Here is a 26,445-nt window from a genome sequence, read left to right as displayed (position 1 = left end):
TAATATCCAAAACTTGCCAATGTCTCAAACATTAAAAAAAAAAACCCACAATAAATTGGCAGAAAACCTGAATAGAAATTTCTCCAAAGACAATATACAAATGACTGACAGGCATGGAAAAGCTGTTCACCATTGCTAATTATTAGAGAAGTGCAAATCAAAACTATGAGGTAACACATCACACTGTGGTCAGCAATGCCATCATTTAAAAAGGCTACAAATAACAAATGCTGAAGAGGGTGTAGAGAAAAGGGTACCCTCCTACACTGTCGATGGGAATGCAAATTGGTATAGCCACAGTGGAAAACAGTATAGAGGTACCTCAATAAACCAAAAATAGAACTACCATATGGCCCATCAATTCTACTCCTGGACATATGTCTCAGTTCAGTCAGTTCAGTGCACTTCAGTCACTCAGTCGTGTCCAACTCTTTGCGACCCCACGAGCTGCAGCACACCAGGCCTCCCTGCCCATCACCATCTCCCGGAGTTCACTCAGACTCATGTCCATTGAGTCGGTGATGCCATCCAGCCATCTCATCCTCTGTCATCCCCTTCTCCTCCTGCCCCCAATCCCTCCCAGCATCAGCGTCTTTTCCAATGAGTCAACTCTTCGCATGAGGTGGCCAAAGTACTGGAGTTTCAGCTTTAGCATCATTCCTTCCAAAGAAATCCCACGGGCTGATCTCCTTCAGAATGGACTGGTTGGATCTCCTTGCAGTCCAAGGGACTCTCAAGAGTCTTCTCCAACACCACAGTTCAAAAGCATCAGTTCTTCAGTGTTCAGCCTTCTTCACAGTCTAACTCTCACATAAATGAAAATACTAAGTCAAAAAGATACATGCTCATCAATATTGATAACTTCACTATTTACAACAGCCAAGGTGTGGAAGCAATTCAGGCGCCAAGCAACAGATGATTGGCTTAGGAAGACAGAATATTACTAAGCTGATTTTAAAAAAAGAAAAAGAAATCCTGCCATTTGTGACAAGTGGATGGACCTAGAGAACACACTGAGACAAGTCAGAGAAAGACATACTGTATAATATCACCTATATGTGATATCTAAAAATTACACAATGAACTTATCTACAAGACAGAAAATACTCACAGACATAAAGAACAGACTGGTGGTTGCAAAAGTTAGTTTTAAAAAAAATCAGTGGAATGAGTTGATTTTTTGAAAAGACCAACAAAATTGACAAACCTTTAATGAATCTAAGTAAGAAAAAAGAAGACTCAAATATCTAAAATAGAAATGAATGAGGAAACATTACAACTAACATCACATTTAAAAAAAGAATTACAAGAGACTATTATGAATAATTCCATGTTAACAAATTGGATGACCTCAGAAATAGATAAATTTCTAGAAACAGACAACTACCAAGGATGAATAACAAGAAATAAAAGATACAAACAGATCTATAACTATTGGGATACTCAAGATGGTTCAACAGCCTGTCAACCCAGAAAAGTTCAGGATCATTGGGTTTCACTGGAGAATTCTACCTAACATTTAAGGAATAATTAACATCCAGGCTTCTTAAACTCATTCAAAGAATTGAAGAGGTAGTGACATTCTTAAACTCATTCTACGAGACCAGCATTACCATGATATCAAAACCAGATGAAAGATAAGCAAAGAGAATCACAGGGCAATATCTCTCATGAATATGGATACAATAATCCTAAAGAAACTACTAGCAAACTGAGTTCAACAGCACATTAAATAGACCATATTCCATGACCAAATGAGATTTATACTGAATATAAGGATGGTACAAAACATGAGAAATCATTCAATCAACCTTATTAACAGAACAAAGGGCAAAACCCATCTAAGCATCTCAATAGACACAGACAAAGTATTTGAAAAATTCAATACACTTTTATGACAAAAATACCTCGCAGACTAGGAAGGGGAAAAGACTACCTCAACATAATAAAAGTCATAAATAAAAAGCTGACAGCTAACATCATAATCAATGGGAAAAACTTTTCCTTTAAGATCAAGAACAATTGAGCAAAGATGTTCACACTTGTCATTACTATTCCTCCACAGTACATGACTTTCTAGCCAGAGTAGACATAAAAAAGAAATAAAAGACATATAAAATGGAAAAATGGAAAAGAAGAATTAAACCTTGTTTGCAGATGATATGGTCTGATATACAGAAAAACCAAAGGATTCTTCCAAAAGAAAAAAAAAAAAAGAAAACCTTTTAGAACTAAAAAATGAATTCATCAAAGTTGTTGTTGTTCAGTTACTGAGTTGTATCCAAATCTTTGTGACCCCATGAGTTCAATGACACATTAAAGCGATCATATTCCATGACCAGCAGCATGCCAGGTTTTGCTCAGATTCATGTCCATTGAGTTGGTGATACAGAATACAAAATCAACACTCAAAAATTAGAGACATTCCTATATGTTAACAATGAGCAAACAGAGATGGAAATTAAGAAAACAATCCCTTTATACTAAAATACTGTAATACTTCAGCCTTAAAAAGTATAAAACACTTAGAAGTGTTCTAAACCAAAGCAGTAAAAGTAGAAAACTGTAAAACACTCCCCCCAAAAAAGCAAAACTTGAAGATGCTTCAAATTAATGGAAATTCATACCAAATTGGTGTAGCTGATTTGGTGTATACCAAGGTCATGCAATAGAAGACTTAATATTGTTAAGATATAATAATTGATAGTCATTATGATGGTTTAACTGCAATCAAGATTTCTGGGAAAAATACCAATAACCTCAGATATGCAGATGACACCACTCTAATGGCAGAAAGTGAAGAGGAACTAAAGAGCCTCTTGATAAAGGTGAAAGAGGAGAGTGAAAAAGCTGGCTTAAAACTCAACATTCAAAAAACTAAGATCATGGATCTGGACCCATTAATTCATGGAAAACAGAGGAGCAAACAATGGAAACAGTGAGAGACTTTATTTTATTGGGCTCCAAATCACTGTGGACAGTGACTGCAGCCATGAACTTAAAAGAAGCTTGCTCCTTGGAAGAAAAGGTATGACAAACCTAGACAGCACATTAAAAAGCAAAGACATCACTTTGCCCACAAAGGTCTGTACAGTCAAGGTTATGTTTTTTCCAATAATCATGTATGGATAGAGCTGCACCTTAAAGAAGGCTGAGCACCAAAGAATTAGTGCTTTTGAACTGTGGTGCTGGAGAAGACTCTTGGACTGCAAGATCAAACAAGTCAATTCTAAAGGAAATCAACCCTGAATATTAATTGGAAGGACTGATGCTGAAGCTAAAGCTCCAATACTTCAGCTACCTAATGTAAAGAGTCAATTCATTGGAAAAGACCTTGAGCTGGGAAAAATTGAGGGCTGGAGGAGAAGGAGACAACAGGCACTGAGATGGTTGGATGGCATCACTGACTCAATGGACATGAGTTTGAGCAAACTCTGGAAGATTGTGAAGGAGAGGGAAGTCTGGCATGCTGCAGTCCATGGGGTTGCAAAGAGTCAGACACGACTGAGTGACTGAACTAAACTGACAAAGTATCTAGCAATTCAACTTCTGGGTATATGTCCTAAAGAACTCAAAGCAGGATCTCCAGGAGATATTTGACACCCATTTTCAAGGCAGCATTATTCATCCAAATATCTACCAACAGATGAATGACTAAGAAGTGTGGTACATACATACATAGATGAGCATGCATGCTTAAAAAGAAGAAAATTCTGTCACATGCTACAACACAAAGAAACTTCAAGGATATTATGCTAAGTGCAATAAGCCACTCACAAAAGAAAAAACAATGTGATTGTACTCATATTCAATATTTTAAGTAATCACAATCATAGCAACAGAAAGATACTTCCTATGAATAGGCAATAGGGATGACATTAGTGATTTTTAGGTATAGAGTTTCACTGTTACAAGATGCAAAAGATCTAGAGATCTGGTAAACAAAAATGTGAATATACGTTAACACTATGGAAATGTACATTTTAAAATGGTTAAGATGGTACATTTAATGCTACGTTTTTTAACCTGGATGTTTAAATTGTGTTATTGAACAAACTGCTTTACAGATAGTTGGTAAACCAATACAGAACTGTTTAAGTTCTGTTTGATTTTAGAGACCTCGATCTAACATTTCTAAGAATCCATCAGAACTGGCAAAGAAGGTATGTGCTTGTATATATTTACACATAAATTTATCTTAATCACCAGAATAGAATATATTTATCAACAAGAAGAATGTAAAAATGTGAAACAATGGTTGTATCATGAATACATAAAGGAAACATTTAAATAAAGAATTATGTGAATAGTATAGAATATTTTGTATTTGTTATGGGCAATGATCTACATCTCTTACCAATGGCTTAGAAAATTATTTACAATATATTGTATATGAAAATGGCAATGTCAAACGTATATGAATGGCATGTACTATTTTAAAATATGATTTATTTTCTATATTAAATTGAATTTTCTAAGATGGAAAAATAATCATACCTAAGATTTCTGTCTCAGTGTGGGAAGAGTTTATTGGAGACATATGCAAGTTGAGAGTAAAGGAATGGTTTGCATTTTCTACTCTGTATAACTCAGGGCTATTTCCACTTTTTAAAATATATATGCATAATTTTGTAAATAAGGAAAAATACATCAAAACAGGCTATTTCCATAAAGCTTTGTGTAAACAAACAGATGTTGCAGAGTTTAGCCCAAAGATAATATTATAACAATAGGAGTTGTAGAATTAGTGTTTTAATCAAGAAATACTTCAATGGCCTAAATGAAAATGGTATAGGTATGAAAATGTTAATAAAAATGAATGGATAGATCCCAACTGCCCTCTATAGTTTATGCTGCTGGAGACCTGACAACATTAACCAGATTTCCAGTCTGAGAAAATTGTAATTCCTGGTTTTCAAGCTGAACTATGAACCCAGCACACTTGCTGAAACTCTCATTTATCCCTAGTCAGCTCTTTCTTCATGTCTTTGCTCCCACTGCCTCTCAGGTCAGCAACTGACTTGACTGGGAACCTGTACCTTCAGACTGGTGCTTAACCCTTCAGTTCAGTTCAGTTGCTCAGTCATGTCTGACTCTTTCTGACCCCATGGACTGTGGTATGCCAGGCATCCCTGTCCATCACCAACTCCCGGAGCCTACTCAAACTCATGTCCATCGAGTTGATGATGCCATCCAACCATCTCACCCTCTGTCGTCCCCTTCTCCTCCTGCCTTCAATCTTTCCCAGCATCAGGGTTGTTTCCAACGAATCAGTACCTTAACCATTACTGTCTACTAATTACACTCAGGGCTTCTCCTGCCTGCCAACCAGGTTGTCTCCACACACAGGCCTCCTCCTTTGCTGCCCCATGAGGGGGACCATTTGAAGGGATTCCTCATCCTCGGCTTGAAGCTGAGCACGGCTCTGTTCTGGCGCTTTCTCACAGTACAGGAGAATGGCACCTTAAAAATCCCCATTTCCTGAGATCTTGTCATATTCTCTGTAGGTGAAATCTACTTGTTTTGGCGTTTCTGCTTCACTGAGTATCTGGACCACAATACAGATGCCAGAAATGTGAATATTCTTTTTAATTCTTGCTTCTTTGATGTTGGGAGAAGCCATTCAATCATATATATCCACAGGGTTCCCTTCTGTCCATCCCCAGAGAGACAGCAGAGGTAACTGATAAAGACTACAGGTTGTGGGGGAGGGGTGATTGCCTAAGTGTGTGTGGCAATTGTGCCACCTAACATCACCACATGAACAAAAGTAGACTTTCATTTCTATCAAGTGTGGAGTATCCATGACAATAACATCTGCAAACTAGGCTTCTTTGTGATGAGTTAGAGTTGATTCACCCAAAGAGCTGAGAACAGTGGCTGATACACGGTAAACCTTCCATAAATAACTATGTATTTTGTGAGCCCGCAGTCCTTTTCTGGTCCACAAACAACACTGCTTGCCTGTATTGTTACAAAATCGTCTTAACTAGTCTCCCAGATGCAAGCCCGTCCTACTTTTTAACGTTTTCCTGTAATACAACTGGAGAAGGCAATGGCACCCCACTCCAGTACTCTTGCCTGGAAAATCCTATGAAGGAAGGAGCCTGGTCGGCTGCAGTCCATGGGGTCGCTAAGAGTCGGATACGACTGAGCGACTTCCCTTTCACTTTTCACTTTCATGCATTGGAGAAGGAAATGGAAACCCTCTCCAGTGTTCTTGCCTGGAGAATCCCAGAGATGGGGGAGCCTGGTGGGCTGCCGTCTATGGGGTCGCACCGAGTCGGACACGACTGAAGTGACTTAGCAGTAATACAACTGGAATTGATTTTAGGCTTCCTGGATTCTCCTAGTATTTGACTGTTCCTAGACTCTCCATCCAAATAGCACACCCACACCAAAAATCACGCTGATCCCTAGCACCCTAAGGACAAACAGCAGAAAGAACCACCTGGCAAAATGAACTTAGAAACGTCCGCTTGCCTGAAGCCAGGTGGGGGGTGGGGACACGAGTCAGCTCTGATTTTCTCAGGCTCTGGTGGTCCTCTGGCTGACTCCAGGAATCCTCTTTGCTGCAAGAGAGTCCCCGTGAACACTGAAAATGGTGTAACGGTGAGGTGGGCACAGCATCTGTGAAATAGCCGCATCAGCCCATGGGAAACTCAGGTGTGTCCTGAGGCCAATAGAAACAAAAGAAATAGCCCAAGATACAGAGAGCCTTTGTCAAGTTCTCTGTTGTTCTTACTCTTTAATCCTTTTCCCTTTCTCAAGCTGCTCCCTGCCTTCTCCCCACAGCCTGCAAGCAGCCTCGCTTTTCATTTTATTCTCGCGCACCTTCCTTGGATTCTTCCACGTGCGCCCAACGGCACCGCCCAGAAAACGAACTGGATGCGTTGGGCGGGGCGTGCAGCTGCAGGGGAAGTCAGTAGCCTCCGCCTGACCCAGCTTGGTCCAGGGCTGAGCTCCCAAGCACCAGCGAGCTCCGCAGGGCACGCACTGCTCCCCGCGCCTCTAGCGGACGTCCCTGGAAGGCTGACTCTCAAGGCCACAGTGGCAGGGACTGACTCACTGGGGAACAGGCTGTGCCATGAGGTCAGTGAGGACCTGCCTCTCCCCAGGCCGGTCGCTAGTCCTGGCGGTGCTCCTGGTTGACTCTCTTGGCAAGGATTTACTTTTTCACCCTGAGTGGAGCTTTGACTCCTATGAAATCACCATTCCCAAGAAGCTGAGCTTCCGTGGAGGGGAGCAGAGAGCGGCCAGGCACGTGTCCTACCTCCTGCAGGTAAAAGGCAAGAACCGTGTCCTTCATCTGTGGCCCAAGAGGTTTCTGTTGCCCCGGAATCTGCAGGTTTTCTCCTTCACAGAACAGGGGAGACTCTTGGAAGATCACCCTTATATACCCAACGACTGCAACTATATGGGCTTGGTTGAAGGAAATCCGGATTCTGAAGTTACCATAAGTACATGCATGGGAGGTCTCCAGGGCATCCTGAAAATTGATGCCAATTATTACCAAATCGAGCCCCGCAAGGCTTCTTCCAATTTTGAGCACGTGGTATATCTCATGAAGAAAGAGGAGGAATTTCCTAATCAGATCTGTGGCTTAACTGATGATGAAACAGTAGAGCAGATGGCCCAGCATGAGAACATAGCTAGGACACCAGACTTCACTGACTTATATAGACATCAAATGTACATGGAAGTAGCACTGGTCTTTGATAACAGTAGGTATTTATTTTCAAACTCCAATCTTACTCAAGTCATAAATGATGCCATTCTTCTGACTTCTATCATGGACTCTTACTTCCAAGATATCCGTCTAAGAATACATCTATTTAGTGTTGAAGTATGGACAGATAATGACAAAATTAGAGTTAATTTTTCAAAGATAGAGCAAGTTTTAAGCCAGTTTTTGGTATACCGAACAAGTGTACTAAATACTCGGGTTTCAGTTGATTGGGTACACCTATATCTTAAAAGAACTTTTTCAGATTTACTTGCACAGTCCGGGGGACATGCGTGTAGTCGGTTTTATGCTGGATCTGTAAGTGTTTTTCCAGATGTAAATATCCTTGCACCCGCTACTTGGTCCACTCATGTACTGGGACACAGTGTGGGAATGCTACATGATGAAGAATTCTGCCAATGTAAGGGAAGGTATAGCTGCATCATGGGTACTGGGCGATATGGGTTTAGTAATTGTAGTTATGCCCATTATTTTGCACACATATATAGAGCTTCAAATGCAAGGTGTCTAACTAATCTCCCAGGCCTAGGCTACGTGCTTGAGAGATGTGGAAACAAAATTGTGGAAGAGAATGAGGAATGTGATTGTGGTTCGACAGAAGAGTGTGAAGAAGACAGGTGTTGTCAACCAGATTGTAAACTCAAAGAAGGAGCCAGCTGTAGCACTGGACTTTGTTGTCATAACTGTCAGTTTCGTCCGTCTGGATACATGTGTCGGGTGGAAGAAAATGAATGTGACCTTGCAGAGTATTGCAATGGGACCTCAGGTTTCTGTCCAAGTGATACTTATAAGCAGGATGGAACCCCTTGCAAGTACGAAGCCCATTGTTTCAAACAGAGTTGTCAATCCAGGTATATGCAGTGCCAAAAAATTTTTGGACTTGATGCCAAGGATGCTCCTCATCAGTGCTATGATGCAGTTAATTTATTAGGTGACCAATATGGGAACTGTGGGATTTCAGGGCTTCGTGATTTTAGAAAGTGTACCAAGCGAAATTCAATATGTGGCAGGCTACAGTGCATAAATGTCGAAACTCTCCCTCAAATGCCAGATCACACTATCCTAATATCCACTCACCTGCATGAAGAAAATCTCATGTGCTGGGGCATTGGCTATCATCTAGCCATGGTACCTATGGGGTTACCTGACCTGGGCGTGATAAATGATGGTACCTCCTGTGGTAAGGAGCGGGTGTGTATTAATAGATACTGTGTGAATAGCTCAGTCCTGAAATTTGACTGTTTCCCTGAGAAGTGCAACCGCCGAGGAGTTTGCAACAATAACAAAAACTGCCACTGCATGTATGGTTGGGCCCCTCCGCTGTGTGAGGAGGTAGGATATGGAGGAAGCATCGACAGTGGGCCTCCAGGACCGCTAAGGAAGGAGGTGTCTGCCTCATTTCAGGTTGTGATTCTTATATTAACACGCCTTGTTTTCTTAATTATCTCAGTGATTGTTGTGTTTTATAGGAAAATCATAGAAAGCTGATGAATCTAAAAAGAAACATCACTAATTAATGCTGGAGAAGAACAATTCAAGACAAAAACATGTCAAGAAAGCAAAAAAGTAATCAGGCAATCCACAGTCACTATTTATTACACAGGGTCATAAATTGAACAAGCTTCTCCTTTATCTATAGTTCTTCCTTCTTCCTACTATTCCTTAACCTAATTTTCTTTGAGGTTTTGATCAGCAAATAAAAGGTATTCTTAGTTTGGAAACAAATCAGTGCATTTTACTTTCTTAGCTTTCTTGTTTTTGTTCAAGTTTTGAATATCCTGAAAAGAACACCCTAACAGCTTTCTGAATACTAGAATTGTGAGTTTTATAGAATTACAGTGGATTTCAGGGTAGAGTCCTGTGTCTGTTTTCAGCAAACAAAGTCATTGTCTCCCTTTCCCTCTGACTCCCTCAGGATCATCAGTGACATCATCTGTGTCTGTGCTCTGTGCTGATCTATAATGGTGGCTACCACATTTTATTAATATATAGAAACCATAGTTTAAAAGGCTCAGAAGGTAAGGAATCTGCCTGCAATGTGGAGACCCAGGTTCAATCCCTGGGTCGGGAAGATCCCCTAGAGAAGGGAATGGCTATCTATTCCAGTATTCTTGCCTGGAGAAGTCCATGCTCAGAGGAGCCTGGCAGGCTACAGTGCATGGGGTCGCAAAGAGAAACAGCTGAGCAAGTAACACACGCACAGTTTACAAGGGAAGTAGCTCAGTTAAGGACCTTGCCCTGTTACAGTCACTGTGTGGCTCACTGTAGCTCTGTTTACATGTAATCTCTGACTTAATGTTTGGATTGACCTCAGTTGGGTGGGGGGCTTCCCAGGTGGCACCTGTGGTAAAGAATCTGGCTGCAATGCAGGAGATGTGGGTTTGACCCCTGGGTTGGGAAGATGACCTCAAGAAGGAAATGGAAACCTGCCCCAGTGTTCTATCTGGAAAATTCCATGGACAAAGGAGCCTGGCAGGCTACAGTCCATGGGATTGCAGAATCAGACATGACTGAGCGACTAAGCAGCCGCACTTTAATCTACCATAACTCCTGAAGTGCACCACAGTCTACGAAGGATGACAAGACCTGGCAGGGTCCTGGTGGAAGAATCCTGTGCTTTGGGTTTCTGCTTGCAGGGAAAAGTCTCTTGTGAATGTGTGCTGGGGGACATCTAGCCTTAGGTTTGCCACACCCCGAAAGAGAAAAGAAGGCAGTGAGGAACACCATTCATCCCAAGTACACCCATGTCTGCTTCCAAGCACCCTTCTGCCTGGTGCTTTGGCTGGAAGAGAGGAGGATTGAGTGGCCCCTTCAGAGGAGTCAATGGCCATATCTTGTTCATCATCCCAGCCCTGTGACAGCCCAAGTGTCTTGGTCTTGTTCTGGGCTGAACCCTCCTACTGTTTCCTGAGCTTCCGCCGGGCTCCTCCTTCCCCAGGCAGTACAGCAGGTCAACTAAACCCAACTCCAGACTCTTCTTAGCCATGCAGTTCTTCTAACTAAAGAAGCTGTGGGAGGTTCATGATAAAGAGTGTCCCCTTTGACTGTTTGGGACTGATGAAACTATGGCTATAGTACTAATAATGTTGGCTACCATTAACTGAATGGTTGCTCTGGCCAGGCAATACTCCACACATTTCACCAGCGTCAATGTGCATATTCCTGAAAGTAACTCTGTGAGGTAGGTGTTTTCATTCTCTCATTTTTCAAAGCACATTTGAGGACAATGAGTTGAAATAAAATACTCAAGATTGCATAACTGATAATGACATCATTCAATGTAGCTTTATATGGATATTAGGAAGTTGAATTTAGGGAAGAGAGTTCATTTAAAAACTTAAGGTTGTTTAAACATGATTTTAAATTGTGATAAAAATGTACAAATATATAAAGTATACTGCATGGAAATTTAATATACATAAATGTTTTAAAATTTTTAATTGTGATAGAATGTACCAGTATATTAATTTAAAGTGTACTTCATGAAAATTTAATATGCATAGATCATAGAATTACTACTAAGGACAAGATAATTAACACATCCATCACCTTACTTGGAAAGAACCAATAGGATAGTCCCTTTCATAAACTCCCCCCAGAAAATTAAAAATGAGGAAAATACACCTCAGTTCAACTTATGAACCTATTATGACTTTGTTAGTAAAATTCTTACAGGGACAGCACAAATAAGAAAAATTATATTTCATCTTATCTATAAACATAGAGGGAAATGTATAAATCATTTCCAAGCTGAAACTAGCAATGAATGTTATATAAACCCATCTTGACCAGGATTTTTCTTCCTCAGGAATAAAAGAATGGTTAACATTAGTAAATCAATGAATAGATGGCATCACCTTTGGAAGATTGATACAATCCTGTGAATAGACTCAAGACAGTAAGAGGTAAAATTAAATCTTTGTGATAAAAATTATTAAATCTCACAGCAATTTAGAAACAGAGAGGAACTTCCGAAACCAATTAATGGTATCTACCACCATCTATAGCAAAATAATAATGATGAACTTATAAACAGGTATAAAGCAGATGCCAACTACATATGTTCTATTCAACTTGACCTGGAAGTCCTAGTTTTAGCCCAGAAAACAAAACAACAGTGACAATCGCCACTTATAGACCATCTGGTCATATACATAGAAAGTCAAAGAGATAGTATAGACTATTAGAACTTTCTGCTGTTAACAAGGAGAAGTTTAAAAATTGTGATCTTGTGGTGTTTAGATAAATCTGAGTAAGCTCGAAGGACATTACATGTGGCTGTGGAGTACTGGCGGAAAAGGCAATGGCACCCCACTCCAGTACTCTTGCCTGGAAAATCCCGTGGACGGAGGAGCCTTGTAGGCTGCAGTCCATGGGGTCGTGAAGAGTTGGACACGACTGAGGGACTTCACTTTGACTTTTCACTTTCATGCATTAGAGAAGGAAATGGCAACCCACTCCAGTGTTCTTGCCTGGAGAATCCCAGGGATGGGGGAGCCTGGTGGGCTGCCGTCTATGGAGTCGCACAGAGTCAGACACAACTGAAGCAACTTAGCAGCAGCAGCAGCAGTGGAGTACTGGAGTCTATCCACCCACGTCAAGTGAGAAAAACTGGGGTTTTGAGGGGTATGGATTTGAAGATCTCTGTTGACCTAGGGAAGAACAATGATGGAGGAAAAAAAAGTGAGTTTCAACTGTTTCACTTGTACCTCAGGAAGAACTACCCTGAAAGCATGCAGTCCTCATTCCAGCCTCAAATATTTTAGAGCAAATTGAGCTCTAACTTGAATTCTGTAATCTTGCCTGTCCTGACTGACAAATATAACTCTTCAGAGCAGATTGTGTAGATTATCAATTTATTACCAGTTAGCTCTACTATCACCCTTTCTGCCTATTCTGTGCAAATGGATGTGGGCCTTTAAATATCTTAGCTTTGTTAGCTGGCACTATGCTATCCTTTTTCAGGAGAGGGTGCTGGAGAGAAAATTTAAGAGAGATTTGCTTTCTGTGCTCCAGTGACTCCCTACACAGGATCCTCTGGCCAAGTAAGTAGGTTCCCAAGTGCCAGGAACCTGAATAGTAGACTGCCTCTGAAGTGTCCAGAGTCTGCAGTGTAGGCCGCCAGAGGTATCCAGCAACTAGTATTAATAGCAATTCCAGGAACCCACATTTCTCCAGGTGGTTCTGTAGTAGAGTGTGTTGGAATGCCTCGGGGATATACCTTTCCATGAACAACTTTCTCCAGTGCCTTGCAGTGTCTCAGTGAGACACTTTCCTGTGAACAGCTTTCCCCAGGACCTTAGAGGTTGGACTTCCGGAAAGACCCACCAGAGCGGTTCTCAGTGATTTCTCTGCTGTTCAGTTGGGCTGTGCCCTCCAAGAAGATCTGGATCTCAGCCCTAAGAAGAGGTTAACTCTTCTGGCCATGGATGCTAAAATTCACCCTTACGGGTGGTGGCTATATCATAAATAATATATTTTATCATCAATATCATTTATGCATTGTATCCACTACTGTTACTGAACTCAGGTCCAGCTTCTTGCTGCTCAAAAATCAATACCTAAAAGAGAGGCAAATGGTGGTAAAAAGGAACACTGCTTTTAATCAGAATGCTGGCAGTCTAGGGAGAAGATGGATTCACGTCCCAAGACCAACTCCAAAGAGTCTGCTCAGCCATGAAAGGTTTTAAAGAGGAAAAAGGAAGTAATCTCATTTAATCTTTGAGGTAGGGGTTCAGAGTCATCACCAGCCCCTTGTATGTGCAAGCTTGTTGACTTCTTGTGATCTTTCCTTAGATGAGAGCTTGTTCACACAGTTTGTTCACAAGTTTGCTGAAGAAGAAACTAGGGAAGACAACTGGTCATGCTAATTACCTACTCTTTATTTCTACTTCTTTGATCTATGGAAAGAACCAACAGGTTAGGCAAAGCAATCTGTGATCTAAAGATTGGAAAGACACGCTAGGGCCAGGGATAAGCAGAGCATGGCTGCCTAGTTTAAGATTATAGTGACAAGAAGAGAGCGGCCTCTTTCAGAGAGCTCTTTCCTGCAAAGAGCTCTTTCTGAGCAAAAGCTGCTTACACTATTACAAAATATTCAGATTTTCTTCATATTTTAATAGCTAACCTCCTATTATTCCAATCTCCTGTTATAGTTAGTAATTATTTTTTTCCTCCTTTTCTCTTTCTTTTTAACTCTGTATATTCAGTGTAAAATATTATGCAAGTTTCAGGCATACAACATAGAGATTCACAATTTTTAAAGGTTATAGTACATTTATGGGCTTCCCTGGTGGTTCAGACAGTAAAGAATCTGCCTACAATGCAGGAGACCCAGATTCAATCCCCAGGTCGGGAAGATCTCCTGGAAAAGGGAATGGCTAGGCACTCCAGTACTCTTGCCTAAAGATTTCTGTGGATAAAAGAGCCTCGTGGGCCACAGTCATTTGGAGTTATTAGAAATGGCTATATTTCCTCTGTTGTATTACATAGTCTTGTAGTTTATTTATTATATACATAGTAGTTTTTACCTCTTATTCCCTGTCCCCAGTCTCACCCCCCACCACACCACCAATTTTTCTTTTCCCCAGTGGTAACCTCTGGTTTGTTCTCTTTATCTGTGAGTCTATTTCTGCTTTGTTTTATTCACTATGTACATTTTTCAGATTCTACCTATAAGAGAACATCTTTTTCTGACTTATTTCACTTAGCATATTACCCTCCAAGTCTATCCAGGTTGTTGAAAATGACATTTTATTCTTTTAATGGCTGAGTAGTAGTCCATTGTATATTCTAATATGCATTTTTGTTTTTGTTGTTGTTCAGTCTTAAGTCATATCTGACTCTTGGCAACCCCATGGACTGCAGCAAGTCAAGCTTCCCTGTCCTTCACTATCTCCCAGAGTTTGCTAGAACTCATGTCCATTGAGTTGGTGATGCTATCCAACCTTCTCATCCTCTGTCACCCTCTTCTCCTCCTACCCTCAGTCTTTCCCAGCATCAGGGTCTTTTCCAATGAGTTAGCTCTTCGCATAAGGCAGCCAAAATATTGGAGCTTCAGTTTCACCATCAGTCCTTCTGATGAGTATTCAGGGTTGATTTCCTTTAGGATTGACTGATTTGATATCTTTGTAGTCCAAGGGACTCTCAGGAGTCTTCTCTAGCACCACAATTGAAAAGCATCTATCCTTCTGCACTCAGCCTTCTTTATGGTCCACCTCTCACATCCATACATGACTGCTGAAAAAACCATAGCTTTCACTATACAGACCTTCGTCGGCAAAGTGAGGTCTCTGCTTTTTTATATGCTGTCTTCGTTTGTCATAATTTTTCTGCCAAGCAGCAAGTGTCTTTTAATTTTATGGCTGCAGTCACCATCTGCAGTGATTTTGGAGCCCCCTCAAATAAAATTTGCTAGTTTCCACTTCCTCCCCATCTATTTGCCATGAAGTGATGGGACCACATGCCATGACCTTAGTTTTTTGAAAGTTGTTTCAAGCCATCTTTTTCACTCTCCTCTTTCACCCTCAGCAAGAGGCTCTTTTGTTACTCTTTGCTTTGTGCCAGTGGAGTGGTATCATCTGCATATCTGAGATTATTCATATTTCTCCCATCAGTCTTGATTCCAGCTTGTGATCCACCCAGCCCAGCATTTTGCATTATGTACTCTGCATAGAAGTTAAATAAGCAGGGTAAAAATAATACAACTTTGATGTAATCCTTTCTCAATTTTTCACCAGTCTGTTGTTCTATGTCTGGTTCTAACTGTTGCTTGTTGACCTACATACAGTTTTTTTCAATGAGGTGGTCTGATATTTCCATCTCTTTAAGAATTTTCCACAGTTGGTTGTGATCCATATAGTCAGAGGCTTTCCTGTAGTCACTGAAGCAGATGTTTTCCTGGAATTCCCTTGCTTTTTCTATGATCTAATGGATATTGGCAATTTGATCTCTGGTTCCTCTACCCTTTCTAAATCCAGCTCGTACATCTGGAAGCTCTTGGTTCATGTACTGTTGAAACCTGGGGTGAAGGATATTGAGTATTACCTTGCTAGCATGTGAAATGAGTGCAATTGTATGGTAGTTTGAATATTCTTTGGCATTGCCTTTCTTTGAGATTGTGATGAGAACTGACCTCTTCCAGTCCTGTGGCCATTGATGAATTTTCCAAATTACTATGTACATCACATCTTCTTTATCCTTTCATCTGTTGGTGAATGCTTGGGTTGCTTCCATATCTTGGCATTTGTAAATACTGCTGTGGTAAACATTGGGGTGATTGTATCTTTTCACTTCAGTCTTTTTTCTTTAAAAAAAAAAAAAATATCCAGGATAGAAATCTACAGTGTATGGTAGTTCTATTTTTAGTTGTTGGAAGACCCTGCACATGTTTTCCATAGGGACTGCACCAATTTACATTTCCACCAACTGTTTAGGACAGTTCCCATTTATCCTATCCTTGCTAATATTTGTTATTTGTGGTCTTTTTTTTTTAATAACAGCAAATCTGACAGGTGTGGCATGATATCTCACATAGTCTTAATAAGAAATTTCTCTGATGATTAGTAATAGTGTATGACTTTCATGCGCCTATTGGCCATCTACATGTCTTCTTTGGAAAAATTTGTCTGTTCAGATCTTCTGGACATTTTTTTATTGGGTTGTTGGTTTTTTGATGTTGAATTTTATGACTTGTGTATTTTGGATATTAACTTCTTCTTAGTCTCTCATTTGCAAATATTTTCTCCTATTCAGTAGGTTGTCTTCTTGTTGCTGGTTTCCTTTGCTGTGCAAAAGCTTCTAAGTTTAATTAGGTTCCATTTGTTTATTTTTGCTTTTATTGTCTTTGCTTTAGGAGACAGTTACTAAAAATATTTCTCATTTATATCAACGAGTGTTATGCCTGTGAGTTTTATGCTTTCTGGCCTTAGATTAAAAGAGGTTTTTAATCCTTTTTTAGTTTATTTTTGCATATGGTATTAGAGAATGCTCTAATTTCACTTTTTTCACAGGTAACTGTCCAGTTTTCCCAATATCACTTATTGATGAGATTGTCTTGTCTTTACTGTATATGCATATATTCATAATATGGTATGTTCTTTTTATTGATCCCTTGATCATTGGGTTATGGCCTTCTTTGTCTCTTTAACAGTCTTTATTTGAAAGTCTATTTTGTCTGATATAAATATTCTGGCTTTCTCTTGATTTCCATGTGTGTGGAATACCTTTTCCATCCCTTCCTTTCAGTCTGTGTGTGCATCTTTCTTTAGACCTGAAGTGAGTCTCCTGTAGGTGGTATACATACAGTTCTCAATTTTGTATCTATTCAGCCACTATATATATTTTGATTAGAACATTTAGTTCACCTTTATTTAGTTATTAATATGTATGTTTTCTTGCAACCTTGCTGCCATGCTTAGTCGCTCAGTTGTGTCCAACTCTTTATGCACTCATGGACTGTCGCCTGCCAGGCTCCTCTGTCCATGGGGATTCTCCAGGCAAGAATACTGGAGTGGGTTGCCATGCCCTCCTCCAGGGGACCTTCTCAACCCAGGGATCGAACCCAGGTTTCCCACATTGCATGTGGATTCTTCACCATCTGAGCCACCAGGGAAGGCCATTGAATGAATACTGGAGTGGGTAGCCTATTCCTTCTCCAGGGGGTCTTTCTGATCCAGGAATCAACCCGGGGTCTCCTGCATTACCTGGTGGATTCTTTACCAGCTGAGCTACCAAGGAAGGTAATTGTTTTTTAATTGTCTTATTGGTCTTTTCTGTTCATTTTTTCTTCTGTTGTCTTGTGATTCAATGACTCTGTTTAGTATTAGGTTTTTATTGTTGTTGTTTTGTGTATGTACCTGTTATAGATTTTTGGTTTGTCATTACCATGGTGTTACTATATAGCAATCTATATATACATGTGATCATTTTAAACTGCGGATCTCTTAAAGATCAATAGTAACAAAACATAGTCAAATGTCTTATCTTAGAAATAGATTTTAAAAATTGTGATTCAACTTTTTTGACTGTGAAATATAGTATGTATAGAAATGAGCATAAAGGGCCCTGGAATTGTGTAACAAATGTGTACAGCAAAACTAGTGCTTAAAAATTATATTACCAGCACCACAGTCCCCTGGAAGCTACACAAACCATAACCTGCCCCTCTACCATCCATTCTTGATTATATCCCCTTGCCTTCTCCTAGAACTATCAACTCTCCTGACAATTCTCATCATCTCTTCATTATATTTATCAGTTATGTATGTATCTCTAAAAAATAAAGTTCAAGTTTACCTGATTTTGTCCTTTTTCTTTTGCTTCTGTTTGTAATATTCATCCATGATGTGGCATGTAACTCTGATTCATTATCTCCGTTGCCACAGTCACCTGGTGGAATTTAGAACTGTTTCCAGTTTGGAGTGTATTGCTATGTCCACGTATACTTGTGTACAGCTGTACACATTTCTGTTGGGCATATACCTGGGAATGGAATTTCTGGATCATAGTGCTTATTTTAAACTATGTAAGCTAATGACAAACATGGTTCTAAAGCGGTTTTACTGATTTACATTGCCACTCTAGGTAAGAGAGTTACTATTCTACAGCCTCGCCAAGACTTCATATTATTAATTTCTTAAATCTTTGCTAACCTGACAGATGTAGCCTCAGATAGAAGCTTTAATTGGCAATACGCTTCTCAATAATGTGGCTGAGAATTTTCCATTTACTTTTTTTGGCTCCCTGAACTTTCTGTGATGTGTCTATAGAAGTTACCTGCTCATTTTTTTTTTAGATTATCCTTCTTTTTCTCACTGATTTGTCAGAAGTATTAATATTTATAGTGCCCTGTGTTGATTATAGGATTACTTAATATTTGATTCAGTGATAGGATAGAAAGATAGCACACTTGGAAGACAGTGTTGTATTTCCTACAAAAAAATGAGAGAGGTACTAAGCGGTATTTTTAAAGTGCATATTGCACAGATATTTTTACAATCATAGGGTGAGGAAATTGCCAGAGTCAAACTGCCAACATCCAGTGGATCATAGAAAAAGCAAGAGAATTCTAGAAAAACATCTACTGCTTAATTGATAACACTAGAGCCTTTGACTGTGTGGATCACAACAAACTGTGGAAAATTCTTAAAGAGATGGAATACCAGACTACCTTACCTGCCTTCTGAGAAATCTGCATGCAAATCAAGAAGCAACAGTTAGAACTGGACATGAAACAATGGTTCCAAATTGGGAAAGGAGTATTTCAAGGATATATATCGTCACCTTGCTTATTTAACTTATATACAGAGTACATCATGCAAAATGCCAGGCTGGATGAAGCACAAGCTGGAATCAAGATTGATAGGAGAAATGTCAATAACCTCAGATTATGCTTCCCTAGTGACTCAGCTGACAAAGAATCCACCTGCAATGCAGGAGATCCTGGTTCAATTCCTGGGTCAGGAAAATCCCCAGAGAAAGGATAGGCTACCCACTCCAGTATTCTTGGGCTTCCCTGGTGGCTCAGATGGTAAAGAATCTGCCTGCAAAGTGGGGGACCTGGGTTCAATCCCTGGGTTGGGAAGATCCCCTGGAGGAGGGCATGGCAACCCACTTTAGTATTCTTGCCTGGAGAATCCCCATGGACAGAGGAGCCTGGCGGGCTACAGTCCATGTGGTCACAAAGAGTCAGACACGACTGAGTGACTAAGCACAACACAATACACAACATGCAGATGACACCACCCTATGGCAGAAAGCAAAGAGGAAATGAAGAGCCTCTTGGTGAAAGTGAAAGAGGAGAGTGAAAGCTGGCTTAAAAGTCAGCATTCAAAAACAAAGATCATGGCATCCGATATCATCACTTCATGGCAAATAGATGGGGAAACAATGGAAACAGTGACAGACTTTATTTTCTTGGGCTCCAAAATCACTGCAGATGGTGACTGCAGCCATGAAATTAAAAGATGCTTGCTCCTTAGAAGATAAACCTAGACAGCATATTAAAAAGCAGAGACATTACTTTGCCAGCAAAGGTCCACCTAGTCAAAGCTATGGTTTTTCCAGTAGTCATGTATGGATGTGAAAGTTGGACCATTAAGGAAGCTGAGCACCAAAGAATTGATGTTTTTGAGCTGTGGTGTTGGAGAAGACTCTTGAGAGTCCCTTGGACAGCAAGGAGATCAAACTAGTCAATCCTAAAGGAAATCAGTCCTGAATACTCATTGAAAGGACTGATTTTGAAGCTGAAGCTCCAATACTTTGGCCACTTGATTCTAAGAACCGACTCATTAGAAAAGACCCTGATGCTAGGAAAAATCAAAAGCATGGGAAAAGGGGATGACAGAGGATGCGATGTCTGGATGGCATCATTAACTCAACTGACCTGAGTTTGAGCCAGCTCTGGGAGTTGGCGGTGGACAGGGAGGCCTGGCGTGCTGCAGTCCACGGGGTCACAAAGAGTAGGACATGACTGAGTGACTGAACAGAACTGAACTGAGGGTGAGGAAGGAAAGCAAAATGACATGAAACTCAGAAGCTAGAAGCTTTCCTTGAGTGCCAAGACCAAAATACTTTCTAGCTTATAAATGTTCTGTATAATAAAGGACACTCTAAAAAGTAAAGCAACAAATAACAGATTGGCCGAATTGACTTCCAATTTATAAGTAGCTCCATTAAATTGAAAAGCAGAGCAAAGTTTGTAATAGAAGAATGGGCAATGGATATGAACAGAAAAATGTAAGAATTATTGAGTAATGTATTGTGTATTGAAAGTGGCTAAGACAGTAAATGTTAAAAGTTCTAATCATTAGACAAAATATTATAATTATGGGTGGTGATGGATGTTAATTGTATTTACTGTGGTGATGGTTTTACAATATATACATATATTGAATTATTATGTTGTATGCCTGAAACTACTATAATGTTATACAGCAGGTTTTACTGAACGTTAAAGAAACTTAAGTGGATTGGTTGAGATAGTATATGTTCAACCTCACTAATAACCACAGAATGCAACTGAGCTATCTTTTTCTAAAGTGAGTCTACAAATGAACTGGATAATAAACACTACTGGAAATGTTGTAGAAATAAGGCCTTCTTGAGCTGTGCTAATATGGCAGCTAGTAACCACATGTGGCTATTTAAATTTAAATTCTCTCAAATTTCAAATTGAGTTGAAATTCAGCTGTTCAGCCACAATAGCCATATTTCAAGTGGTCAATAAACACAGGTGGTTAGTGGCTACAATACTGAACTGTCGTAACATTTCTATCATTGCAAAAAGATCCCTCCAAGAGACTGTAGTCATAAATGAGATGTCAGACTAGGAAGCCCTGACACTGCTTCTTCCACTACAAACCAACAAAATACCTCTGTGAGGACTCCAGAGCACAGTCAAAAACATCTGCTCCCCAGATGAGCATGAAGTGAACTACACAGAAGATGGAAATGGGATTTGGTTCATCACTATTCACATTCTCTCATCAGAGAGCTTATCCTTCCAAAATTCTCAGCCCCCATACCAACCACCACGCTTATACACATGATGTCTTCTATTTGGAAGAAAACCCTCAACTACCCTCTTTTCTTGGTATTGTGGGGAAAGAATAAGTTTGTTGAAATCACATGTAGGTTGGAGATAAAGGAAAGGCTTGCATTTTCTACTCTATGTCACCTAGGATTGTTTCCACCTTTTACAATACATACGTATAATTTTGTAAATAAGAAACAGGACAAAGCAGGCTATTTCCACAAAACTTTTTGTTAACAGATGTTGCAGAGGTTAGCTCTAAGATAATACTGTAGCAATAGGAGCTTCAGAATCAGTGTTTCAATCAGGAAATACTCCAGTGCTCTAAAGGCAAATGGTATACATATGAAAATGATGATAAAATAGAATGAATATAGAAGATAGCTCTCCACTGTCCTCCACAATTTAGGTTGATGGGCAATTAAAAATGTCAACCAGATTGACAGACTGAAGAAACTGTGATTTTTGGTTTCCAACCTGAATTAGGAGCTCGACACACTAGGTGAAACTTTGATTTATCCCCAGTCAGTTCTCTGCTGAGTTCTTCCCTTCTTCTGGTACTTTACCTCCACTGCCTCTCAGCTCAGCAACTGACTTGACTGGGAACCTAAACCTCTAGACAGGCCTTCCCTTACTGTCTGGTAATTATACTCAGGGCTTGGCCTGCCAACCAGGTCATCTCCACAGTACACAGGCCTCCTTCTTTGCCACCCCCCGAAAGTGGCCGTTTCAAGGCATTCCCCATTCTCTGCTAGAAGCTAAGCAGGGCTGTGTTCTGGCGCTTTCTCACAGCACAGGAGAATGGCACCTTAAAAATCTCCGTTTCCTGAGAAGAGCTTGTCATATTTCTCCTCCATAGGTAAGTCAACTTGTTTTGATGTTTTCTTTTTCCTTGAGTGTCAAGACCAAAATACAGAAGCCAGAAATGGGAATATTCTTTTTAATTCTAGCTTCTTTCATTTAGGAGATTCATTCAATCATATAAATCAAGCAGCCTATTTTTTGAAGCTGTCCACTCCTGTCCCCCCCACCCCACCTCAGAGTGAGAGCAGAGGTAAGTGGTAAACATCATGTGTTGTGTGTTGGTCAGGAGAACCGGGTTGTGTGTGGCAACAGTGGCACACAGTAACACCATCAGAGCAAAAGTAGAGTTTCAGTTCCCTCATGTTGGGGAAGCCTGGTGGGCTGCCGTCTATGGGGTCGCACAGAGTTGGACACGACTGAAGAGACTTAGCAGCAGCAGCAGCAGCATGTGTGAAGTATGGACGATAAGCGTTATCATTATCTGCACACTAGGCATTTTTATGAAGAGTTAATGGACTGATTCATAAAAAGAGCTGAGAATAGTGGAGGGTACACAATAAGCTTTCCAAAAATACTATGTATTTTATGGAACTGCATGCCGTTTCTGTTCCATAGATAACATCACTTGCCTGGATTGTTATAAGATCATCTTAACTAGTCTCCCAGATATAAGCCTCGTCCTATTTTTTGACCTTTCCCTGTAATACAACTGGAATTGATTTTAGTCTCCTGGATTTTCCTAGGATTTGACTGTTTCTAGATTCTACATCCAAAGCACACCCACACCAAAAAGCATGCTGATCCCTGGCATCCTAAGGACACACAGCAGAAAGAACCACCTGGCAAAATGAACTTAGAAACGTCCCCTTGCCTGAAGCCAGGTAAGGAGGTGGGGACATGAGTCAGCTCTGATTTTCTCAGGCTCTGGTGGTCCTCTGGCTGACTCCAGGAATCCTCTTTGCTACAAGAGACTCCCCGTGAACACTGAAAATGGTGTAACGGTGAGGTGGGCACAGCATCTGTGAAATAGCCGCATCAGCCCATGGGAAACTCAGGTGTGTCCTGAGGCCAATAGAAACAAAAGAAATAGCCCAAGATACAGAGAGCCTTTGTCAAGTTCTCTGTTGCTCTTACTCTTTAGTCCTTTTCCCTTTCTCAAGCTGCTCTCTGTCTTCTCCAACCCGCATGAAGACAGTCTAGCTTTTCATTTTATTCTCGAGCACCTTCCTTGGATTCTTCCACGTGCGCCCAATGGCACCGCCCAAAGAACGAACTGGATGCGTTGGGCGGGGCGTGCAGCTGCAGGGGAAGTCAGTAGCCTCCGCCTGACCCAGCTTGGCCCAGGGCTGCACTCCCAAGCACCAGCGAGCTCCGCAGGGCACGCACTGCTCCCCGCGCCTCTAGCGGACGTCCCTGGAAGGCTGACTCTCAAGGCCACAGTGGCAGGGACTGACTCACTGGGGAACAGGCTGTGCCATGAGGTCAGTGAGGACCTGCCTCTCCCCAGGCCGGTCACTAGTCCTGGCGGTGCTCCTGGTTGACTCTCTTGGCAAGGATTTACTTTTTCACCCTGAGTGGAGCTTTGACTCCTATGAAATCACCATTCCCAAGAAGCTGAGCTTCCGTGGAGGGGAGCAGAGAGCGGCCAGGCACGTGTCCTACCTCCTGCAGGTAAAAGGCAAGAACCGTGTCCTTCATCTGTGGCCCAAGAGGTTTCTGTTGCCTCGGAATCTGCAGGTTTTCTCCTTCACAGAACAGGGGAGCCTCTTGGAAGATCACCCTTATGTACCCAAGGACTGCAACTATATGGGCTTGGTAGAAGGAAATCCGGATTCTGAGGTTACCATAAGTACATGCATGGGAGGTCTCCGGGGCATCCTGAAAATTGCTGCCAATCATTACCAAATCGAGCCCCGCAAGGCTTCTTCCCATTTTGAGCACGTGGTGTATCTCCTGGAGAAAGAGGAGGAATTTCCCTCTGATTTCTGTGGCTTAACTAATGATGAAACAGTAGAGCAGATGGCCCAGCATGAGAACATGGCTCTTATACCGGAATTTACTAATTCATATATGCACCAAAAGTACTTGGAATTAGCCCTGGTCTTTGATAATAGTAGGTATTTATATTTGAACTCCAATCTTACTCAAGTCATAAGTGATGCCATTCTTCTGACTTCAATTGCAGACTCTTACTTTCAAGATGTCCGTATGAGAATACAACTATTAGCTGTTGAAGTATGGACAGACAGAAACAAAATAAGACTTAATTTCGGACAGCTATCACAAGTTTTAGGCCAGTTTGTGCAGTACAGGTCACGTGACCTACGTCTTCGGATTCCAGCAGACTGGGCACACCTGTATGTTCACAAAAAGTTTAAGGATGCACTTGCTCATCACTGGGGAAGTGTATGTAGTATGATGCCTTCTGGATCTACAAGTTCTGTGCTAGATAGAAATATCCTTGGCCCTGCCACTTGGACTGCTCATGTTCTGGGCCATAGTGTGGGAATGACCCATGATTATGAATACTGCCAGTGTGAGGGTAGGCATAGTTGTATCATGGGCACTGGACGAACTGGGTTTAGTAATTGTAGTTATGCCGAATTTTATTCACATGTAAGTTCAGGATTAAACTGTCTAAATAATCTCCCAGGCCTAGGCTATGTGGTTAAGAGATGTGGAAACAAAATTGTGGAAGAGAATGAGGAATGTGACTGTGGTTCAGGAGAGGAGTGTGAAGAAGACTGGTGTTGTCGACCAGATTGTAAATTCAAAGAAGGAGCCAGCTGTAGTGCTGGACTTTGTTGTCATAACTGTCGATTTCGTCCATCTGGATACATGTGTCGGGTGGAAGAAAATGAATGTGACCTTGCAGAGTACTGCAATGGGACCTCAGCTTTCTGTCCAAGTGATACTTATAAGCAGGATGGAACCCCTTGCAAGTACAGGTCCCGTTGTGTCAGAAAGGGCTGCCGATCCAGGACTATGCAGTGCCAAAACATTTTTGGGGCTAATGCTTTGGGGGCTCCTCATCAGTGCTATGATGCAGTTAATGTAATAGGTGATCAATATGGGAACTGTGGTATTTTAGGAGTTCATGATTATGAGCAGTGTCCCAAAGAAAGATCCTTATGTGGCAGGCTACAGTGTATAAATGTCGAAACCCTCCCTCAGATGCCAGATCACACTATCCTAATATCCACTCACCTGCATGAAGAAAATCTCATGTGCTGGGGCATTGGCTATCATCTAGCCATGGTACCTATGGGGTTACCTGACCTGGGCATGATAAATGATGGTACCTCCTGTGGTAAGGAGCGGGTGTGTTTTAATAGAAAATGTGTGAATAGCTCAGTCCTGAATTTTGACTGTTTCCCTGAGAAGTGCAACCACCGAGGAGTCTGCAACAGTAACAGAAACTGCCACTGCCTGTATGGTTGGGCCCCTCCGCTGTGTGAGGAGGTAGGATATGGAGGAAGCATCGACAGTGGGCCTCCAGGACCACTAAGGAAAAACATGCCCATCTCTCTTCAGGTTGTGATTCTTATATTAATGCGCCTTATTTTCTTAATTATCTCAGTGATTGTTGTGTTTTACAGGAAAATCATAGGAATCTAATCCAAAGGGAAAGAAATACCACCCTTTAACCCTGGAGTAGAACAAGGCAGAAAAAGAAAAAAACACCAAAAAAGTAATCAAAAAAGTAATCAGACAATTGACACACTACTTTTATTACACATGGTCATAAATTGAACAAGCTTTCATTTATCCAAACCAATCTCCATTCCTCTTTCGATTTATCTCAATTAATTCTTTGAGGTTTTGATAAGGAAATAAATGGTATTCTTCATTTGGAATCAAATCAATGCATTTTGCTTTCCTATTTGACTTTCCCTTTAGTGTCTGTTCAGGTCTTGAATATCCTTAAAAGAATGCCCTGGGAGCGTCTCTGAACACTCACATTGTGAGCTTCATAGAATTACAGTGGATATCAGGGCAAAATCCTGTCTCTCAGTTCCCAGCACACAAGCCATTGTCTCCCTTTCCCTCTGCCTCCCTCACTGTCATCAATTAAAATCACCTGTGTCTATGCTCCACACTGATCTATAAATATTGATTGCCATATATTATATATGCTGCTAAGTCACGTCAGTCGTGTCCAACTCTGTGCGACCCCATATACGGCAGCCCACCAGGCTCCCCCATCCCTGGGATTCTCCAGGCAAGAACACTGGAGTGGGCTGCCATTTCCTTCTCCAATGCATGAAAGTGAAAAGTGAAAGTGAAGTCACTCAGTCGTGTCTGACTCTTAGCGACCCCATGCACTGCAGCCTACCAGGCTCCTCCGTCCACGGGATTT

The 26,445-nt window shown here is 41.0% G+C and overlaps 2 protein-coding genes across 2 annotated transcripts; both read left to right on the top strand.

Annotated features, from left to right (window-relative positions):
* Positions 1-7,087: 7,087 nt before the first annotated feature.
* On the top strand, positions 7,088-9,235 carry LOC101112445 (disintegrin and metalloproteinase domain-containing protein 30-like). Its single transcript, XM_004003618.4, has one exon. The coding sequence runs from the start codon at positions 7,088-7,090 to the stop codon at positions 9,233-9,235; it is 2,148 nt and encodes a 715-aa protein (XP_004003667.2).
* A 14,326-nt stretch (positions 9,236-23,561) lies between these two features.
* Positions 23,562-25,703, top strand: LOC101112189 (disintegrin and metalloproteinase domain-containing protein 30-like). Its single transcript, XM_004003617.6, has one exon. The coding sequence runs from the start codon at positions 23,562-23,564 to the stop codon at positions 25,701-25,703; it is 2,142 nt and encodes a 713-aa protein (XP_004003666.3).
* Positions 25,704-26,445: the final 742 nt, after the last annotated feature.

Source organism: Ovis aries, chromosome 1 (genome assembly GCF_016772045.2).
Source record: "Ovis aries strain OAR_USU_Benz2616 breed Rambouillet chromosome 1, ARS-UI_Ramb_v3.0, whole genome shotgun sequence".
NCBI lineage: Eukaryota > Metazoa > Chordata > Mammalia > Artiodactyla > Bovidae > Ovis > Ovis aries.
Note: the sequence above shows the minus strand (reverse complement) of the source record. Positions and strands in the feature narration are given on the sequence as shown.